General features: G+C 42.9%; 1 protein-coding gene across 1 annotated transcript in view; it reads left to right on the forward strand.

Annotated features, from left to right (window-relative positions):
- Positions 1–16,450: 16,450 nt before the first annotated feature.
- The window catches only part of RNPEP (arginyl aminopeptidase), a 29,088-nt gene continuing 24,257 nt past the window's right edge, over positions 16,451–21,281 (forward strand). The window contains exon 1 of the mRNA XM_049858070.1: positions 16,451–19,101. Coding sequence (XP_049714027.1) covers positions 18,625–19,101 — 477 coding nt within the window. The 5' untranslated portion in view covers positions 16,451–18,624. The remainder of the gene's footprint in view (positions 19,102–21,281) is intronic.

The following is a 21,281-nucleotide window of genomic DNA, read 5'->3' on the forward strand; positions in this document are numbered from 1 at the left end:
TTTTTAAGTGTGTTAATTTTAGGTCATTATAAATTCAAAGCTAGGTATTTCAGGAGAGCAAATCCAAGCATGCCAAGTTGCAGAGAGAGGCTTTGATTTCTTAAGGTCTGAATTCCTTCTCGTTTGAAGTGGCACATCAGTTTGAAAAGAAGTTCTTTTCATACAAATTCAGATTCTTTGAGGATTGTGTATATATGATGCTGGTATGTACTGGGTTAACTCTCGTGTCTTCCAACTCAGCATATGTGAGACAATCCTTGGTGACAGATGAATTGTCTGGAATTAGTGATAGGGTAAAAGAGAGGAAAGCTGTAAAAGATGGAAAACGGGTTTTCAAAGGGCTTTAAATTTTGTTCCACCATGTGCAGGACCCTAAGTTGAAACCCCTATAAAACTCTTCCCAGTTACCTTTCCCAGGCCTCCTGCCTCTCTCCTCAGCTGATAGCCTTTCTTTTTTCCTGTAGCTGGAAGAGGCTCTGCTCTTGTGGAAAGGCCTTCCGCCCGTGGTGCTAGGGCTTGGCTTAAAGGCAGTGGTTCACACTTACCCTGTCGTGTGTCAGTCTGGAGATGGGAGGTGGAGGGAAACATAAAAGAGGAAAAAAGGCGAGTTTTATTCCTCTGATTTTCTACTTGAAACTCTAAGTACCCTCTGTGGTGTTCCCTGCCAAGGTGTTTTATAGCCAGCCAAGAGCTTTGCTTATGCTGTTTTCTCTGCCTCACCCACTCTTCACCCTACCCCCTTTTATTTTGCTGGCTCATTCCTGGTAGTCTAAGACCCACCTCTGATGTTGCCTCTGCAGCCTTCTCTGAGTGCTTGGGCTGAGCCGGGTCTCCTCTCCCTGCCCTGTTTTTATACTCAGCACAGTAGGTAGGGATGGTCAGGGTATTTTTTGTTTGTTTTTTCCTTTTTTCCTCCCCTTTCGCCCAACATTTTGTTATGAAAAATTTTAAACCTGCAGCAAAGAAATATCTTTTCAAAACACTGATTAGAATATTTTAATGATTATTCTAAAACTAAGTTTGGCAAACTAGAATCGGGCCCAGGATAAAAGTTAAAATGATCAAATTGTTTTAATTACCAAAATAAATGATTGGAGAAACAAGCAGACAAGGTTTTCTTTCTCTAGGTCTTTTCTGGAATAACGGAGTTAGTTCCTCAGCTTCAAGGCTGAAATGCCCATCAGAAGACCCCATCTGCCTCTCCCTTATTTTCTTAGTATCTGACACTTTTGTGTGAAATTGGCATGTAATGGTTGATTTCGGAATCAGGATTTGGAAGACTTGTGGGTACAACTGCACCTGCTATTGAAAATGCATCTGTTTTCATGTCTGAGATGCCTGGGAAGTGTGAAAGCATGGTTATAGCTCCACCCTGTGGCGTGCTGGTTTTGGTTAAAACTCATAAATTCAGCTCGGTCTCTCAGATCAACGGTCAGCGAACCGTGCAGCCTGTTTTTATAAATAAGTTTTATTGGGACGTACCCATACCCATTCAAATATGTGTTATGTGTGGCTGCTGTCTTGCTACAATGGCAGAGTTGAGTAGCTGTGAAAGAGACTGTACAGCCCACAACCAAAACGAGAAGCAGCAGGACTGCACCCCAGTAGTCACTGAAATTGGATTTCCGGAGGAGAAGAACCACATGTAGCACTGGTGCTTGATCAGTGTGGAGCGCGTTAATAAATTACAGGCAGAGGTTTCGGCCTTATGCAAAGTCTGACGCTTTTTAGACGAACGTATTACTGGATATCTTAGGCCTAAAACCCAAAAGAAAACCCACTGCCTTTGAATCGATTCTGACTCCTGGTGACCCTGTAGGACAGGGTGGAGCACCCCCCAAGGGCTTCCGAGGCTGTAAGTCTGCACAGAAGCAGAGTGCCACGTCTCCCGCAGAGCGGCTGCTGGGCTTGAACTGCCAACCATTCCGTTACAGCCAAGTGCTTAACCGCAGTGCCACCAGGGCCCCTTATTTTAGACGCAAATATGTAAAAAATGAAGATTATCCAGTTTATCAATGATTTATGGATCATGCTTTTGGTGTTGTGTTTAAAAGCTGTGCCTTGCCGGAGGTCATCCGTCTATGAAGTGTGAGGAAGAAGCATTACTCAGATAGTTGAAGCCTCTAGTGCACAGCTCCCTGATTTCATTCACCTACCTCCTCACAAGAGTTAACTATTATCCTGAACTTGGTGCTTATCAGTCTCATTTTTTTTTTTTTTTTGAATTTTCAATTGTTTTATTTGGAGACCATTTTAGACTTACAGGAAAGTTGCAAAAATAATAGAGTTCCAGTATGCCTTTCCCTCGGCTTCACTCGTATGTCAGCATCTTTGTAGAACCATAGAACAGTTACCAAATTATTCACCTTGGAATGGATAAGGGTAATGGTTGAATGTAACGACACTGAACTGTGCATGTGAAGGTTGTTGCAGTGTCCAATGTTGTGTTACGTAGATATTTGCCACAATGAAAAAAAAATAACTCACACTGGTTACGATACCATCAACTAAACTACAGACTTTATTTGGATTTCACCAGCTTTTCGGTTTCAGGCACTGATCCAGGGTCTCACATTCCATTAGTTATCATGTCGCCTGAGTCTCCAATCTGTGACAGTTTCTCAGCCTTTCTTTTGTGACTTTAATACGTGGAAGAACAGTGTTCTATTTTTTTGTGGAAACTCTCAGTTTGGGTTTAGCTAATGTTCCTATGATTATTGTGCATAATTAAAGTGCTGCATTGTTGAAAGGATACCACAGAAGTGATAGCACCCTTCTCAGTGTGTGACATCGGGGTAGACGGCGTCTGTGTGTATTACTGGTTGTGGTAACTTTGATCACTTGATTAAGGCGGCATCTTCTCCGTTGTAAAACTACTGTTTTTCCCTTTGTAATGAATAAATCTTTGGGGGAAAGTACTTTGAGACTATGTGACTATTCTGTTTCTGCTTAAACTTTTGTCCACTGATTTTGGCATGTGGTATTCTAATAGTGATTTTCTGTTTCTCTCATTCCTTCTTTATGTATTAATTGGAATTGTACCGTAAGGAAGAGTTGCCTTGTCTTCCCCATTTATATATTCAGTTATTTAAATCAGCATGAACTCATGGGCATTTATTTTATTTTGAGGTTGTAACGCAATACTATCATTATCTGTTTGCCCAAGTTGTTCTAACTTTGACCATTGGGAGGAGCTCTTTCAGGTTGGCGCCTATGCGCCTTCAACGTTGCTTTTTACTTTTCAGGAATTCCTTACTTTATGGCACCACAAGATGCTCCAGTCTCATCTGTATTGTCCCTGCCCAAATTCTAGAATCAACTTCTCTAAAGAGACCTAGTTCCTTTTACTGGAGAATGTTATTTAGAAACCAAAATCTGGGTGGTAGGTATGCTCATTGCTACTGGAGTGTCATTGCTAGACTGCTCCCTTGCAGTGGATAAAGCTAGAAAACATGCAGTATACTAACTATGCACATAACAGAAAGCACATATACGTCTATATTTATATCTATCCATGTGTACACAAAAAACACAAACCATGAGTCCCTCCAACTCCAATCCAGCATCAAAGGATTCATTCTAGCCTTCTCCCTTTCTTTATTTGCAACTTCTTTCTCCAACAAGAAGCCTGATTCTATAATAATTTGCTTATTCAATCCTAGTTACACAAAAAGTAGTTTCAGAGTTGCTAAAACATTCATCTATGAGAAGCAAATTTGCCAACTAGAGTACGACGTTTTACACAGTTTTTTGTTTTTAGCCTTCCAGTTTCTACTGTTTCCCAAAGCTATTTCTTCCCCACCCTCTTCAGTGTGGTTATGTGATTTATTGTAATAGATTCAGTTGTCACAGTCGGCATTCCATCTTTTGTCCACATCCTAGTTGATTCTTTTTTTGTAAATTTACGTACAGTAAATTTCACTCTTTGTGATCTACCGCTCTATGGATTTTGACGAATGCACAGATTTGGGGATCCACCACCACAGTTTTACATAGAATAATCACATCACCCCAAGAATTTCCTCATCCTGCCATTTACTGTCAACTCCTCCCCCTACTTACTTCAACCCTTGGCAGCTCGGATATGTTTTCCATCTCTGGTTTTACCTTCTCATGAGTATGATGTAAATGGAACCACACAATGTGTAGTATTGGGGCCTGACTTCTTTCATTTGCCAAAATGCTTTTAAGATCCATCCATGATACACAGATCCATAGTTCCTTTTTATTGCTGAGTGGTATTGCACTATCCTATATTTGTAGCTGTATCGTTTTGTTCATCCATTTGCCAGTTGAAGGACACAGATTGTTTCCGATTTTTGACAAATACGAAGTTGCCGTGAGTATTCACTTACTGGTTTTTGTGTGAACGTGTTTTCATTTCTCTTGGGTAAATCCCTAGAGTAGGATTGCTGGGTCATATGGTAGATATATGTTTAATTTTATAAGAAACTAAAGTTTTTCCAAACTGACTGTACTTCTTTGCATTCCCACCAGCAATGTATGAGAGTTCTGGCCACTCGGCATCCCCACCGGCACTTGGTAGTGCCAGTTTTTGTTTACATTTTTTAATTTTAGCTTAGATAAGTGCATAGTGGTATCTTACTATGGTTTTAATTTTCATTTCTCTAATGACTAATGATGTTGAGCATCTTTTCATATGTTTATTTTCCACCAGTATATCTTTTTTGGTGAACTGTGTATTCGAATCTTTCACTCTTTAGAAATTTTTTTCTTAGTGTTTAGTGTTGAGAGTTCTTTATATATTGTGGATACAAGTCCTTTGTCAGACATGTGATTTATAATTTTTTTTGGTCAATCTGTGGCTTGTCTTTTCATCCACAACTGTGTCTTTTTTAGGGCAAAAGTTTTTAATTTTAATAACAAGGGAAGTTTATTAATTATTTCTTTTACAGATCATGCTTTTGGACCTTCCTCAGAGCCAGCAAGAGAGAAAGCCTTCCCCTGGAGCTGGCATCCTGAATTCACCCAAGATTATGCAGATTTTCTTCTAGAAGTTTTATAACTTCATATAATTTTGTATAAGGTGTGAAATATAGGTTGATGTTTAGCTTTTTTTTTCCTTTTTGCGTATTGTGATCGTTAAGGTTGTGTGTCACCTTGGCTGGGCCATCATCCTTGGTAGTTTGGTAGTTATGATGAAGTTTGGCAGCCGTATGATAATGTGATCACCTCCACGATGGGATCTGCTGTGAGTAGCCAGTTAGTTGAATGGGAGTTTCCTTGGGGGTATGGGCTGCATCCAGTATAGGTGGACTTCCTGGCAAGGCTCATGGGTTTTTGCTCGCTCTGAATTCTGAAGCTGGCTCCTCTTTGTCTGCCTTCAGGTTCTTGGACCTTGAGCTAGCCGCTCACCTGCCACCTTGCCTGCTGATCTCGGGATTTGTCAGTCATTGCGACCTGTGAGCGAGAGCCCTGCTGTCTGATCTGCTGATTTTGGGTTTGCCAGCCCCTGTGGCTACATGGATCAGAAGTCTCCAGCCTGACTCACAGACTTGGCACGTTCCAGCCTCTACAATCGTGTGAGCCATTCCCTTGATATAAATTTCTCTATATAGATATTTATATATATGGGTCTATTTCTGAGCTCCCTATTCTGTTCCATTAATCTGTGTGTCTGTCTTTCACCACTATCATACTGTAGCTTTATAGAAAGTTTTGAAACTGGATAGTGTAGGTTTTCCAACTTTGTTCCTCTTTTTCAAAATTGTTTTGGTTATTCCAGTTCCTTTGTCTTTCCGTATAAATTTTACAATGAGTGTATCTATAGAAAAGCCTGCTGGGATTTTGACTGGGATTGAGTTTCATCAGTGTTTTATAGTTTTTGTCACATAGATCCTGCATGTGTTTTGTTAGGTTTATGCTTAACTATTTCATTTTGGGGGGTGCTATTGTAAATGATATTGTTTTTAAATTTCAAGTTCCAGTTGTTCAATGCTAGTATATAGAAGGAAACTCTGGTGGCATAGTGGTAAAGAGGTATGGCTGCTAACCAAAAGGTTGGCAGTTCGAATCCACCAGGTGCTCCTTGGAAGCTCTATGGGGCAGTTCTACTCTGTCCTGTAAGGTCTCTATAGGACAGTAGGAATCGACTGGACAGCAACAGCTTACGTTTTTAGGAATACAGTTGATCTTTATGTATTGACCTTGTATCCTGTGACGTTGCTGAACTCACTTATTATCTCTAGGAGTTTTTTTCGTAGATTTTTTGGGGTATTCTATGTAGGCAATCATGTTGTCTGGAATAGAAAAGGTTTTATTTATTTATTTCCAGTCTGGTGGCTTTTATTTCTTTTTCTTCTCATATTACGCTGGACTTCCAGTACAGTGTTGAATAGGAGTGGTGAGAAAGGGCATTCTTGCCTTTTTCCCCATCTTAAAGTGAAAGTATTCAGTTTTCACCATTAAGTATAATGTTACCTATAGAATTTCTGTAGTTTTTTTTATCAGGTTAGAGAAGTTTCCTACTATTCCTAGTTTGCTGTGGGTTTTTTTTTGATCATGAATGGATTTTGTCAAATACTTTTTCTGCATCTATTGAGAAGATCCCATGTTTTTTTTCTTTAATCTGCTGATTAAATATTAATCATATATGATTAATATGATGAATTACACTGATGGATTTTCAAATGTTGAACCAGCCTTGAATTCTAGAATAAACCCCACTTAGTCATGGTGTAGGTTTCTGGGGGGTACAAACAGTTTGCACTTACTACTAACTGAAAGGTTGGCAGTTCAAACTCACAGAGAAAAGACTTGGCAATCTGTTTCTGTAAAGATTACAACCAAGAAAATTCTATTGAGCAGTTCTACTTTGTAACGCATGGGGTTTCCACGAGTCAGAATCGACAATGGGTTTTTATATATTTCTGGATTTGCTTTGCTGATGTCGTTAGGTGCTGTCAAGTCGGTCCAACTCATAGTGACCCTGTGTACCACAGAACGAAACACTGCCCTGTCCTGTGCCATGCTCACAATCGTTGCTATGCTTGAGCCCATTGTTGCAGCCACTATCAGTACATCTTGTTGAGGGTCTTCCTCTTTTCTGCTGACCCTGTACTTTACCAAGCATGATCTCTCCTGACAACATGTCCAAAGTATGTGAGACACAGCCTCACCATCCTTCGTTCTAAGGAGAGTTCTGGTTGTACTTCTTCCAAGACAGATTTGTTCATTCTTTTGGCAGTCCATGGTATATTCAATATCCTTCACCAACATCACAATTCAAAGGCGTCAGTTCTTCAATCTTCCTTATTCATTGTCCAGCTTTTGCATGCATATGATGTGATTGAAAATACCATGGCTTGGGTCAAGCACACCTTAGTCTTCAAGGTGGTATCTTTGCTTTTCAATACTTTAAAGAGGCCTTTTGCAGCAGATTTGCCCAATGCAATGTGTCTGTTGATTTCTTGACTGCTGCTTCCATGGCTGTTGATTGTGGATCCAAGTAAAATGAAATCCTTGACAACTTCAGTTTTTTCTCCGTTTATCATGTTGTGGCTTATTGGTCCAGTTGTGAGGATTTTTTTTTTCTGTTGAGATGTAATTCATACTACAGGCTGTGGTCTTTGATCTTCATCAGTAAGTGCTTCAAATCCTCTTCCTCTTCACTTTCAGCAAGCAAGGTTGTGTCATCTGCATAACGCAGGTTGTTAATGAGTCTTCCTTCAGTCCTGATGCCGAGTTCTTCTTCATATAGTCCAGTTTCTCAGATTATTTGCTCAGCATGCAGATTAAATAGGTATGTTGAAAGGATACAACCCAGATGCACACCCTTCCTGACTTTAAACCATGCAGTATCCCTTCGTTCTCCCCAAACAACTGATGTATGTACGGGTTCCGCATGAGCACAATTAAGTTTTCTGGAATTCCCATTCTTTACAACGTTATCCATAATTTGTTATGATCCACACAGTCAAATGCCTTTGCATAGTCAATAAAGCACAGGTAAACATCCTTCTGGTATTCTCTGCTTTCAGCCAAAATCCATTTGACATCAGCAATGATATCCCTGGTTCCACATCCTCTTCTAAATCCATCCTGAATTCCTGGCGGTTCCCTGTCAATACACTGCTGCAGCCACTTTTGAATGATCTTCAGCAAATTTTTGCCTGCATGTGATATTAATGATATTGTTCAGTAATCTCCGCATTCAGTTGGATCGCCTTTCTTGGGAATAGGCATAAATGTGGATCTCTTCCAGTCAGCTGGCCAGGCAGCTGTCTTACAAATTTCTTGGCATAGATGAGTGAGCACTTCCAGCGCTGCATCCGTTTGTTGAAACACCTCAATTGATATTCCATCAATTCCTGGAGCCTTGTTTTTTGCCAGTGCCTTCGGTGCAGCTTGGACTTCTTCCTTCAGTACCATTGGTTCCTAATCATATGCTATCTCTTTAAATGATTGGACGTTGACCAGTTCTTTTTGGTATAATGACTTTGTGTATCCCTTCCATCTTCTTTTGGTGCTTCCTGTGTCGTTTAATATTTTCCCCATAGAATGCTTCACTATTGCAACTCAAGGCTTGAATTTTTTCTTCAGTTCTTTCAGCTTGAGAAATGCTGAGTGTGTTCTTCCCTTTTGGTTTTCTCTCTCTAGCTCTTTGCACATGTCATAATACTTTGTCTTTTCGAGCCGCCCTTTGAAATCTTCTGGGCAGTTCTTTTACTTCATCATTTCTTCCTTTTGCTTTAGCTGCTTGACATTCGAGAGCAAGTTTCAGAGTCTCTTCTGACATCCATTTAGGTCTTTTCTTTCTTTCCTGTGTTTCTAATGACTCTTGATTTCTTCACATGTGATTTCCTTGATGTCATTCCACAACTTGTCTGGTCTTCGATCATTAGTGTTCAAGGTGTCAGATCTATCCTTGAGATGCTCTCTAAATTCAAGGTTGTACTTTGGCTCTTGTGGACTTGTTCTAATTTTCTTCAGTTTCAATTTGAACGTGCAGGTAAGTAATTGATGGTCTGATCCACAGCGAGCCCCTGGCCTTGTTCTCACTGATAATATTGAGCTTTTCCATCGTCTCTTTCCACAGATGTAGTCGATTTGATTCCTGTGTGTTCCATCTGGTGAGGTCCATGTATATAGCTGCCATTTATGTTGGTGAAAAAAGGTATTTGCAATGAAGAAGTTGTTGGTCTTGCAATCTCCGTCATTGTTTCTATCATGAAGGCCATATTTTCCAACTACGATCCTTCTTCTTTGTTTCCAACTTTCGCATTCTAATCACCATTAATTATCAATGCATCCTGATTGCATGTTCAATCAATTTCAGACTGCAGAAGCTGGTAGAAATCTTCAGTTTCTTCATCTTTGTCCTTAGTGGTTGGTGTGTAAATTTCAATGATAGTTTCATTAACTGGTCTTCCTTGTAGGCATATGGATATTATACTATCACTGACCATGTTGTACTTCCGAATAGATCTTCAAATGTTCTTTTTGACAATGAATGCAAGGCCATTCCTCTTCAAGTTGTCATTCCCAGAGTAGTGGACCATATGATTATCCAATTCGAAATGGCCAATACCAGTCCATTGCAGCTAACTAATGCCTGGAATATCAATGTTTATGCGTTCCATTTCATTTTTGACGATTTCCAATTTTTCTAGATTCATGCTTCGTACATTCCAGCTTCCAATTATTAATGGATGTTTGCTGCTGTTTCTTCTCATTTTGAGTCGTGCTGCATCAGCAAATGAAGGTCCTAAAAGCTTGAGTCCATCCATGTTATCAAGGTTGACTCTATTTTGAGGAGGCAGCTCTGCTCCAGTCGTCTTTTGAGTGCCTTCCCATCTGTGGGGCTTATCTTCCAACACCGTATCAGACAATGTTCCACTGCTATTCATAAGGTTTTCACTGGCTAATACTTTTCAGAAGTAGACTGCCAGGTCCTTCTTCCTCGCCTGTCTTGTCTGGCATCTCAGCTGAAACCTGTCTGCCCTAAGTGACCCTGCTGGTATCTGAATACCAGTGGCATAGCTTCCAGCATCACAGTAACATGCAAGCCCCCACATTACGACAAACTGACAGACCCATTGGGAATTCGTTGATACTGTATATATTTTTAAAGCTTACTTACATTGTTTTTATTTTAATTTTATGTGGTAAAAATATATACAACAAAAAGCTTGCCATTTTAACCATTTATAAGTGTACAATTCAGTGATATTAAGTGCTGTGACCATGTTGTGCTACCATCACCGTTACCCATTTCTAAAAGGGTTACATCACCCAAAACAGAAACTCAGTACCTCTTCAGGAGTAACTCCCAGGTGATCCACGGAGAATTGTCTCCTGATATTGATGTCTAACTTAACTTCACTGCAATTGGAAGAATGGTCTGTATGCTCTTGATTTTTTGGTTTGTTAAGATTTGCTTCATGGCCTGTCTGGCGTTATTGTAGTTGTCTTATGTGTTCTTGAAAACAGTGTTTTCTCTAACTTTTAGGTACAGAGTTTGGTATGTGTCAATTAGGTCATGCTTGTTACTTTTTTGTACAGATCTCCTGTATCTGTAATAACTTTTTGTCTGCTTGATTGGTTCGTTACTGAGAGAGTTGTTCATTACCCATTATGTTGATGGGTTCGTCCATTTTCCTTTGTAATTCTGTTAATTTTTGTTTCATATATTTTGAGTCTGTATTATTGGGCACATCTCCTAACGTGAGAGCTAGAACACAGAGTAATTTACATCTAGGTATTTGTAAGCTCCTCTTCTGTCCCAGCTCCCTGCTTCCCCCAACCTGAGGTAACTGCTCTTTTTCTTGAGTTTTTTTCACTCCATATTTTCCCCATTTATTGGTTTGTGAGCTATATATTCAGTTTTTATTCTTTAAGCAGTTTCCTTTAAAATGTTAATATACATAAGAAAATCTCACACTTACCCCTAATAATACAAGGAACCTAGAATTCTTTAATTTTAATCACCTCTCATGTATTTTTAGTCTAGTGTTTTAGTTTTATCCTGATACCCTCATGTGATCTGGTGGTGTCTGAACTGGTCTAAATTCCCCAGGGGGAATGAGAATCAGGACCACCACAAAGCTGGTTCCTGTTAGATGGAAGTCATACATACCTCCACTCTCCCTCCAACTTTTTCACCATTTCTAACACCAACTGTTCCCTCCACGGCACTCTCTACTCTGCTAGGTTTGATAAATTCATTACAGTGGCCACACAGAACTCACAGACCATACCCACAGCTGTTGGTTTATTAGGGAAGTAGCAGGCTACATACAACACAGGATCAGGATCAACTTGGAAGTAACAGGATACAATTCAGAAGACAGGATCAACTTCGTCAGTCAGGACAGCTGCCAACCAAGGCTGCTCTCAGCTTCTCAGCCATGCTGGCAGGGAGGCCTTCCACTTGGCCTCTACCCACCTCAGGCAAGTGTTATAGCTCTTTAGCTCCATCAGCAAGCCTCCTGTCAAGGTGCTCAGCTCTCTCTCTCTCTCTTTAGGCTGACAAGTCCACTGTGCCGTCTCTCATTAGTCTCCTGGTTCCTGCCTCTCATTCTGCTGCTGCTGTTTATCTGCCACTGGGCTCTGCTGTGCTTGCCCCCTTTCTCCCCATCCTGAGCTGCCTTCGGTGTCACAGCTCTCCCTCTTCTGGGCCTGGAAGGTTCTCAGTGAAGGGACCCTGGGTCCGAAGCACGTGCTCCACTCCAGACTCTTCTTGATGGTCCTGAGGTCCCCCTCAACCTCTGTGGAATTGGCCCTTATATTCAATTTCAAGGTATAGCTCTCCCAGCTAGGCAACAAACTGACCGATCCCCACAAGGTCACTTAATCCTTATTAGATGATTTTACACACCCTATTTGCATAGTAAACTGACTAATCCCTGCAAGGTGTATAAAATAGACCTATCACAGGGCAGGCTGCAGCCCAACCAGTTATTTTTGGCAGAATTATAAACCTGAGGCCAGAGAGGCTGTATGTAAGGAGAAACTCATTGCACTGCACCTCATGTAAACATTAGTTATATATTATTATTGTTTTATACAGACAATGTTAATTTAGATGTACCTGCCTTTTTTTTTTTTTTTAGCTTACTATTCCTTTTTGCATGTCATTCCTTCATTCTGTAATAATTTTCCTTCTTGACATAATTCCTTTTGTGGGAGTCTGTTGATGGTAAATACTCTCAGTTTTATCTAAAAATCTGTTTTGTCCTCATCCTTAAATAAGTGTTGGGTATACAATTCTAAGTTGATAGTTGTTTTTTTCTCAGTATTTTGAAGATAATGCTTTCTGGCTTTATTGTTGCTAATAAGAGAGCTGCTGTTGGTCCAATTTCCAATTATTATTCTGTTGTTGGTACTTTGTCTTTTCTCTTTGGCTGCTCTTAAAATCATGTCTTGGTCTTCCTCAATTTAACTACAACACGTATATATGTAGACTGACTTTTTTTTTTTTCCTTTTGCGTGGCATCATTATGACTTTTAACTCTACAGAGCCCTACTCTTTGTCAATTCTGGAAGTTTTCAGCCATTATTTTGAGATGTTCAACATACATTGTATTCTAAGCATTCAACAGCAAATAAATAAATAATGAGAGATTTGGGGGAAAGTTAGGTTGCATCTACATTGTCTTCTTTCTACACAGGAACAGGAAGCAGAGGAGGGAAGGTCAACTGGAGCATTCCTGAATCTCTGCTGTGCAGGCCTCTCCTGAGGCAAACCAGATACTGTGGGAGCCACGCCAAGAAGCAGAAGCAGGAATGATGGGAATGAGACTCCTCATGTCCCCAGGAAGAAATTAACACTAAAAAGAGACATAACTACAAAAATGTTTTACCATAGATCCAAGGATAATAGATTACATTCCTCTGGAGAGATTTAGCTGGAAAGATCAGGCTGGGTGTCTGTCGCTTGTGCACGCATAACGCCCTGTTCTTCCCAGATCATACCACAGGACGTGCAATCGTCATGACCTTTTCTTAAGTCTTTGCTAAAATGTGAGCTAGACTGTGAGCACCGTAAGGACTGGAACTGTGCCAGATTTATTCAAAATTGTATCCTTAGCACCCAAGCCTAATGGCTGGTGTGTACTACATGTTCAGGAAAAAGGTATTGTATCCGTGAATAAATAATTTCAAGATTGTTGTTGTTAGGAACAGTCAAGTTGGTTCCAACTCATAGCGACCTATGTACCACAGAATGAGACACTGCCTGGTCCTATGCCATCCTCACAGTCGTTGTTATGCCTAAGCCCAATGTTGCAGCCACTGTGTCAATCCATCTTGTTGAGGGTCTTCCTCTTTTTCACTGACCCTGTACTTTACCAAGCATGATGATACCTTCCGATAATATATCCAAAGTATGTGAGATGTAGTCTCGCCATCCTTGCTTCTAAGGAGCATTCTGGCTGTACTTCTTGTAAGATAGATCTGTTCATTCTTTTGCCAGTTCATGGTATATTTAATATTCTTCTCCAGCACCATAATTCAAAGGTGTCAATTCTTCTTCTATCTTCCTTATTCATTGTCCAGCTTTTGCATGGATATGAGGAGATTGAAAATACCATGGCTTGGGTCAGGCGCACCTTAGTCTTCAGGGTGACATCTTTGCTTTTTAACACTTTAAAGAGGTCTTTTGAAGCAAATTTGCCCGTTGCAGTGCTTTGTTTGATTTCTTGACTGCTGCTTCCATGGATGTTGATTGTGGATCCAAGTAAAATGAAATCTTGGACAACTTCAATCTTTTCTCTGTTTATCACAATGTTGCTTATTGGTCCAGTTGTGAGAATTTTTGTTTTCTTTGTGTTGAGGTTTAATCCATACTGAAGACCTGTAGTCTTTGATTTCAAGATAGATGTATTCAATGTCAAATAGATACTGTTATGGATTGAACTGTGTCCCCCCAAAAAAATATATATCAATTTGGCTAGGCCACGATTCCCAGTATTGTGTGATTGACCACCATTTTGTCATTTGATGTAATTTTCCTATGCGTTGTAAATCCTATCTCTGTGATGTTAATGAGATGGGATTAGTGGCAGTTATGTTAATGAGGCAAGCCTCAATCAACAAGATTAGATTGTGTCTTAAGCCAATCTCTTTTGAGATATAAAAGAGAGAAGCTAGCAGAGAGACATGGGGACCTCATCCACCAAGAAAGCAGCACCAGGAGCAGAGCGCATCCTTTGGACCCAGGGTTCCTGTGCAGAGAAGCTACTAGTCCAGGGGAAGATTGATGCCAAGGGCCTTCACCCAGAGCCAACAGAAAGAGAAAGCCTTCCTCTGGAGCTGGCACCCTAAATTCAAACTTCTAGCCTCCAAGACTGTGAGAGAATAAATTTCTCTTTGTTAAAGCCATCCACTTGTTAGATGTTAGAGCAGCTGTTAGATGTTACAGCAGCTGCTGTTAGAGCAGCACTAGATAACTAAGACAGAATTTGGTACAAGAGGTGGGGTGCTGCTCTAACAAATACCTAAAATGTGGCAGTGGTTTTGAAACTCTGAATGGATAGAGGCTGGAAGAATTTTTTTTGTTTTTGTTTTTAAATTGTGCTTTAGGTGAAAGTTTACAGCTCAAGTTAATTTCTTATACAAAAATTTATACATATATTGTTATATGACATTAGTTGCAATCCCTGTAATGTGATAGCACACTCCCCCTTTCCACCCTGGGTTTCTTATGCCCATTTAACCAATCCCTGTCCCTTTCTGCCTTCTCATCCTGCCTTCAGACAGGAGTCACTTATTTGATCTCATGTATCTGACTGAACTAAGAAGCACACTCTTCACAACTATTATTTTATGTTTTATAGTTCAGTCTAATCTTTGTCTGATAAGTGGGCTTCAGGAGTGGTTTTAGTTCTGGGTTAACAGAGTGTCTGGGGGCCATGGCTTCGGGAGTTCCTTCAGTCTCAGTCAGACCATTAAGCCTGGTCTTTTTACATGAATTTGAGTTCTGCTCCACACTTTTCTCCCACTCAGTCCGGGACTCTTTGTTGTGTTCCCTGTCAGGGCAGTCATTGACGGTAGCCAGGCACCATCTAGTTCTTCTGGTCTCAGGCTGATGGAGTCTGTGGTTTACATGGACCTTTTGTCTCTTGGGCTCATATTTTTCTTGTGTCTTTCGTGTTTTCATTCTCTTTTAAAAGCTTCAAGTGCGTTGGGACCAATTGATGTATCTATCTCAGATGGCTGCCGGCAAGCTTTTAAGACCCCAGATGCCACTCAGAGGCTGGAAGAGTTTTAAAGTGCCTAATAGTAAAGGCCTAGGTTGCCTTGAAGAGACTATTGGTGGAATTATGAACATCTGAGACAATTCCGGTGAGGACTCAGAAGGAAATGAAGAGAACTGTTACACTGGTGACAGCGCAGATGGTGAGAAGCAGCAGCAGAGAAATGGCAGCAGAAGAACCAGGAGACCAGTGTGTCACAGCACTGGAGCTGACTCACGGAGCAAGAAAGTTGAGTGCCTTAGTGCAGGAGGCTTTCTGGTAGAGTGGGGTACCTCCAGGCACTTATCAGTGGAGCTGGGCTTGCTGACTCATGGAGCAAGGGAGCTGACTGCCTTCCGGCTATAATACGTGAAGCCACAGAGCTTTGGAACACTTGCCCCCACAGGGCAGATGCGGGCGGTGAGGCCTGAGGGCCTGAGAGGCCAAGGAACCAGGAAACAGAAGCTGAGGACACAAGGAACACAGGAGACCGAGCTGCCTCAGTCTCAAAGGTAGGGATACAATCTGTGGGATCTCAAAGGGTGGAGCCGCCACTCAGATGGACTAGGGAAATGGGGCCACCCAAATTTGAGGGAGCAGAGTTGCCATTCTAGTGGACCTGAAAGGCAGAGCTGAAGCCCAGGGCTGAGGAGCCTTCAGATGGAATCTGGAGAGTGTGGCCAATACCTAGAGTCTGGAGGGCAGGACCATTGTGTAAATGGTCTCAGAGAACAGATGATTATTTTCAGACCTTGAGGGCTGATGTACGTGTTCTGGTGACTTGCTTCGTGCCTGTTATCCCTTCTTTCCCTGCAATTTCTCCCATTTGTAATGGAAATGTCTAGCTCGCCTGTTCCACCATTGTGCTTTGGAAGCAGATAACTTGTATTCTAGATTTCACAGATGAAGAGGAATTTTTGGATTTTGGACTTGGAGTTGAATTAAGACCTTTGCTATGATATGATGGGGGTGAATGTATTTTACATGTGGCAAGGACATGAATTTTGGGGGACCAAAGGGTGGAATGTCATGACAGGCACCAAATACTACACTCAATGCCATAGAAAAGTGATTTTCCAAGATTTTTGAATTTTTTTAACCAGTAAGTTAAAAAAAGTAAAACTGACATTGAGGTTATGTAGAATTTAAAAAATCATCTACCATAAGCATAATTTCCATGAACTAAAATATATTTCAACAACATAAAACTAGGAAGCACATAATGGGATATTTTCTTTTATTAAAAACTCCTTCTTGTTGTTGCTAGGTGCCGTCCAGTTGGTTCTGACTCATAGCATCCCTGTGTAAAGCAGAATGAGCACTGCCCGGTCCTGTACCATCCTCACAGTCCTTATACTTGAGCTCATTGTTGCAGCCACTGTGTCAATCCATCTCATTGAGGGTCTTCCTCTTTTCCGCTGACCCTCTACTTTGCCAGGCATGATGTCCTTCTCTAGGGACTGATCCCTCCTGACAACACGTTCAAAGTATGTGAGACACAGTCTCACCATCCTTGTTTCCAAGGAGCATTCTGGTTGCACTTCTTCCAAGACAGATTCATTTGTTCTTTTGGCCTCCGTGGTATATTCAATATTTTTTGCCACCACCACAATTCAAAGGCATCAGTTCTTCTTTGGTCTTCCATGTTCATTGTGCAGTTTTCACATGCATATGATATGACTGAAAACACCATGGCTTGGGTCAGGTGCACCTTAGTCTTCAAAGTAACATCTTTGCTTTTTAACACTCTACAGAGATCTCTCGCAGCCAAAACTCCCTACATTGTTCTTATTTACCTCATTTTCCTGAGGATCAGTAAAAGCATCATCATTGACTACTTTTGCAACCCACTGATTGGCACCGAAGGGAAAGTATATTGGACGGATATCCCCAGTTCAATAAAGTGTACGACACAGTAGGGAGATATAAATGACACACAATGGACAATCAAGTGTTATATAGTGGGATGCTGATTCCAGTCGCTGTGCCTTTGAGGAAGAATGGAAGGGTAGATGTGCCTAAAGCCGCTGGGGCACAGCCCTTGATCTGGTGTGAAATTCCATGTGTGTTCAGATACATTCATTACCTGACTGAATTCTCACAATTGCTTTGTGAAATAGATTTTATTATCCCTGTTTTACAGGTGAGGAGCCCTGGTGGCACAGTGGTTAAGCACTCAGCTGCTGTGCTAACTAAAAGGTTGGAACCCACCAGCTACTCTGGAGAAGGAGGTGACAGTCTGCTCCTGTAATGGTTACAGCCTTAGAAACCCTGTGGGGTAGTTCTACTCTGTCCCACAGGGTCACTAGGAGTCAGAATCCACTCGAGGGCAATGAGTTGTTGTTTATTTGTTTGTTGTACTTTACAGGTGCAGAGAGAGGCTCAGAAAAATTCAGCGACTAACCCAAGGTGACACACAGCCCTAATAAGTGGCCGAGCACCAGGAGATCTGGAACCCCAGTCTTCCCAAACCCATGCTCAATCCACCACGTCCCTCGGCCTGCCTGGAAAATCGTTGTCGTTAGGTGCCATGGAGTCAGTTCTGACTCACAGAGACCCTATGCACAACAGAAGGGGACACTGCCCAGTCCTGCACCACCCTCACGTACATTGTTAGGCTTCAGCCCATTGTTGCAGCCATTGTGTCAGTCCATCTCCTGAGGGTCTTCCTCTTTTTCACTGACCCTATTTTACGAAGCATGATGTCCTTCTCCAGGGACTGATCCCTCCTGATAACATGTCCAAATTATGCGAGACACAGTCTCACCATCCTTGCTTCCAAGGAGCATTCTGGTTGTACTTCTTCCAAGCCAGATTTATTTGTTCTTTTGGCAGTTCACGGTATATTCAATGTTCTTCTCCAACACCACACTTCAAAGGCGTCAATTCTTCTTTGGTCTTCCTCACTCATTGTCCAGCTTTCACATGCATATGAGGTGACTGGAAACACTGTGGTGTGGGTCAGGTGCACCTTAGCCTTCAAAGTGACATCTTTGCTTTTCAACGCTTTAAAGAGGTCTTTTGCAGCAGATTTGCCCAATGCAATGCATCTTTTGATTTCTTGACTGCTGCTGCTTGACTGCCTGGAAGATTAAGAAACAGGAAACATCAGCACCGAAGGCTGTCCCGCCGGGACAGTGGATAAGTTTGAGGAAATGTCTGTAGACCAAGCTTTCCCACCATCCTCTTCTGTCTGAAGTCTTGGACAAAGGTGCTCCTATACAGCTAGAAGAGTTGGGCTACAGGAAGTTTGAGAGAGAGACTGGGCCCCGCGCGCAGCGAGGGTCCGGCACAGAGTCCCGCGCGCAGCGAGGGTCCCGCGGGGCGTGGCCTGTGGGGCGTAGTCTGCGGCGGTGACGCGCTCGGGGGGCGTGGTCTTTGAGGAACCGGCCGGCTTCACCCGGCGGGTGCGCAGCGACGCGGGACCATGGCGAGCGGCGGACCCTCGACCGGCGGTGGCATGGCCCGGCGGCCGTTGCACTCGGCGCAAGCCGTCGACGTGGCCTCGGCCTCCAGTTACCGGGCCTTCGAGATGCTCCACTTGCATTTGGACCTGCGGGTGCAGTTCGGGCCGCCGGGGCCGGGCCCAGGCAGCCGGGAGCTTAGCGGCTCGGCGACCCTGGAGCTGCGCTGCCTGGTGCCCGATGGCGCCAGCGAGCTGCTGCTCGACTCGCACCCGTGCCTTGAGGTGACGGCGGCGATGCTGCGGCGGGAGGGGCCCGGCTCCGAGGGGCCCGGCTCCGAGGGGCCCGGCTCCGAGGGGCCCTTCGAGGAGCCCCTGGCCTTCCGCACGCGGCCCTTCTCGCACTACGGCCAGGTCCTGTGCGTGGCCTTCCCGCAGCCCTGCCGCGCTGGCGAGCGCTTCCAGGTGCTGCTCACCTACCGTGTCGGGGAGGGACCTGGGGTGAGTAGTCCCGGTGCCCAGTCCCCGCAGGCCTCCCCGCCGCGTCCTCCCCGCCTTTCCGGTGTCCCGACCGGCGCCTACCCCACCCCCTCGGGGAGAAGGGAAGGAAGAGATCGTGCAGCCCCGCTGGGCGGGGGTTCCCGGCCTCCCCGTGCGCGCCGCTCGGCCGCCCGCGCTCTGCTCCCCTCTTCCTCACGGCCTCCCTGCCTTCCCCTCTTCAGGCTCTTCCTCGTGCTAGACCGTTTGTCCTTTCCGTGTCTCTTGCCTGTCCTCCCTGGCAGTTGTCGTGGCTTGTGCAGATCGTCCTACATTCTCCTTCTTCACGTACCTCTGTTTGTAGTTTGCATTTCTGCAGGAGCAGAGAACCTTACCCCTTCTGGATAACCAGCAATTCGCAAATTGAACTAATGCTTTCACGCGGCTTTTCGGGCCAAGGTCGCCGCTGAATCCATAAACCCCTTAATTTCTGCTTTATGGTGGCCCTGGACGGTGTGGGTTAGTTAGCCAGACGCTGACTCAGGCCTTTGTTCTGTGTGCCCTTCTAGCTCCACAGGCTAAAACAATTCTGAAACCCAGATAATTTTGTTTCCTTCTGCGAAGTCCCAGATTTAATGAACTAAGAGATTTAAGAGTACAAGTGAGAACGGGATTTAGGGTGTACCAGAGCCCTGCAAAGGAGCCTTGGTGGCACAGTGGTTAAAGCGCTTGGCTGCTAACATAAAGTTGGTGGTTGGAACCCACCAGCTGCTCTGTAGGAGAAAGATGTGGCAGGTTGCTTAGGAAAGATTTACAGCCTTGGAAACCCTGTGGGGCAGTTCTGCCCTGTCTTTTGGGGTCATTATGAGTAGGAATCAATGGTAATGGGTTTGGTTTTTTTCTGTTTAGGCTGTGTAAGAAGGAGTCCTGGTGGTTCGGTGGTTAAGCTGGAACCTACCAGCTGCTCCCTCCAGGGAGAAAGATACAGAGATTTGCAGAGAAAGATCCCTAAAGATTACAGCCTTGGAAGTCCTCTAGGGCAGTTCTGTTCTGTCCTGTGGGGTCACTGTGAGTCAGAATCAACTGGACGCAACCAGTTTGGTTTTTCGTTTTTTTAGGCTTTATAATTACTTAGCCTTCTCACTGTCGGCTGACTCTCAAATTTTAAATGGGGCGGGGGGGCAAATATTGGAGATAAGAGGTTGGAAGGTTACGTGGCCCGCATCTGTAAGAGTCAGTCAGAAAATCGCTCCTGGAGAGACCTTAGGCAGTGCTTGCTGGCCATTTCTCAGATAGGGCGGGTTACAGATTGCACAATGCACTACTTGCTTGCGCTTGAAATTTGCTTATCTGGTTAGCAGTTCCCCTTTGAGCTTAGAACTGGCTCAAAGGGCGTTTCTGTTTCTTTCGCCATGGGGGAGTAAGTGAACCTTGGGATTCATTCTTTTTCTTCTTTTCTTTTTCTAATTTTGTTTATTTTGTTGTTGCTGAGAATATACACAGCAAAACGTGCACAGACTCCACAGTTTCTACATTTACCCTTCAGTGACATTGGTCATAGTCTTCAAGTTGTGTAACCACTCTGACCCTCTTTTATTGAGTTGTTCTTTCCCCATTAACATAAATTCACTGCCCTCTAAGGTTCCTATCTAATTTTTTGAGTTGCCGTTGTCAGTTTGACAACTCTGGGAGTATAGAATAGTTCTTAAAAGAGCACAATGCTCAAGGCAGACATTTTTTACTAGTGAAGCTAAACTGTTGTTTGGTTTTAAGAAGACTTCAGGGGATATTTTTGGTTTAAGGTTTAAAGATTATCTCAGGGCAGTAGTTTCAGGGGTTTATCTAACCTTCATGGCTCCAGGAAGTCTGGAGTTCATAAGAATTTGAAATTCTGCTCTGCGTTTTCCCAGTTCTGATCAGGATTCTTCTATGAAATCTTTGCTCAAAACATTCAGTAATAGTAGGTGAGCACCATCTAGTTCTTCTGGTCTCATGGCAAAGAATCTCCTTTGTTTAGTTTTATTGTGCTTTAGGTGGAAGTTTATAGTGCAAGTTAGTTTCTCATTCAAAAATTTATGCACAAATTGTTTCGTAACGTTGGTTGCAATCCGTGCAGTGTTCTTTTTTTTAATGAAAAAAAAAATGTTTAAAATTTAAAAAAAGGAAAGAAAGTCCAAAGCACCTGATGCAAGGTGACTCTAAGG

This window comes from Elephas maximus, chromosome 18 (assembly GCF_024166365.1).
Source record: "Elephas maximus indicus isolate mEleMax1 chromosome 18, mEleMax1 primary haplotype, whole genome shotgun sequence".
NCBI lineage: Eukaryota > Metazoa > Chordata > Mammalia > Proboscidea > Elephantidae > Elephas > Elephas maximus.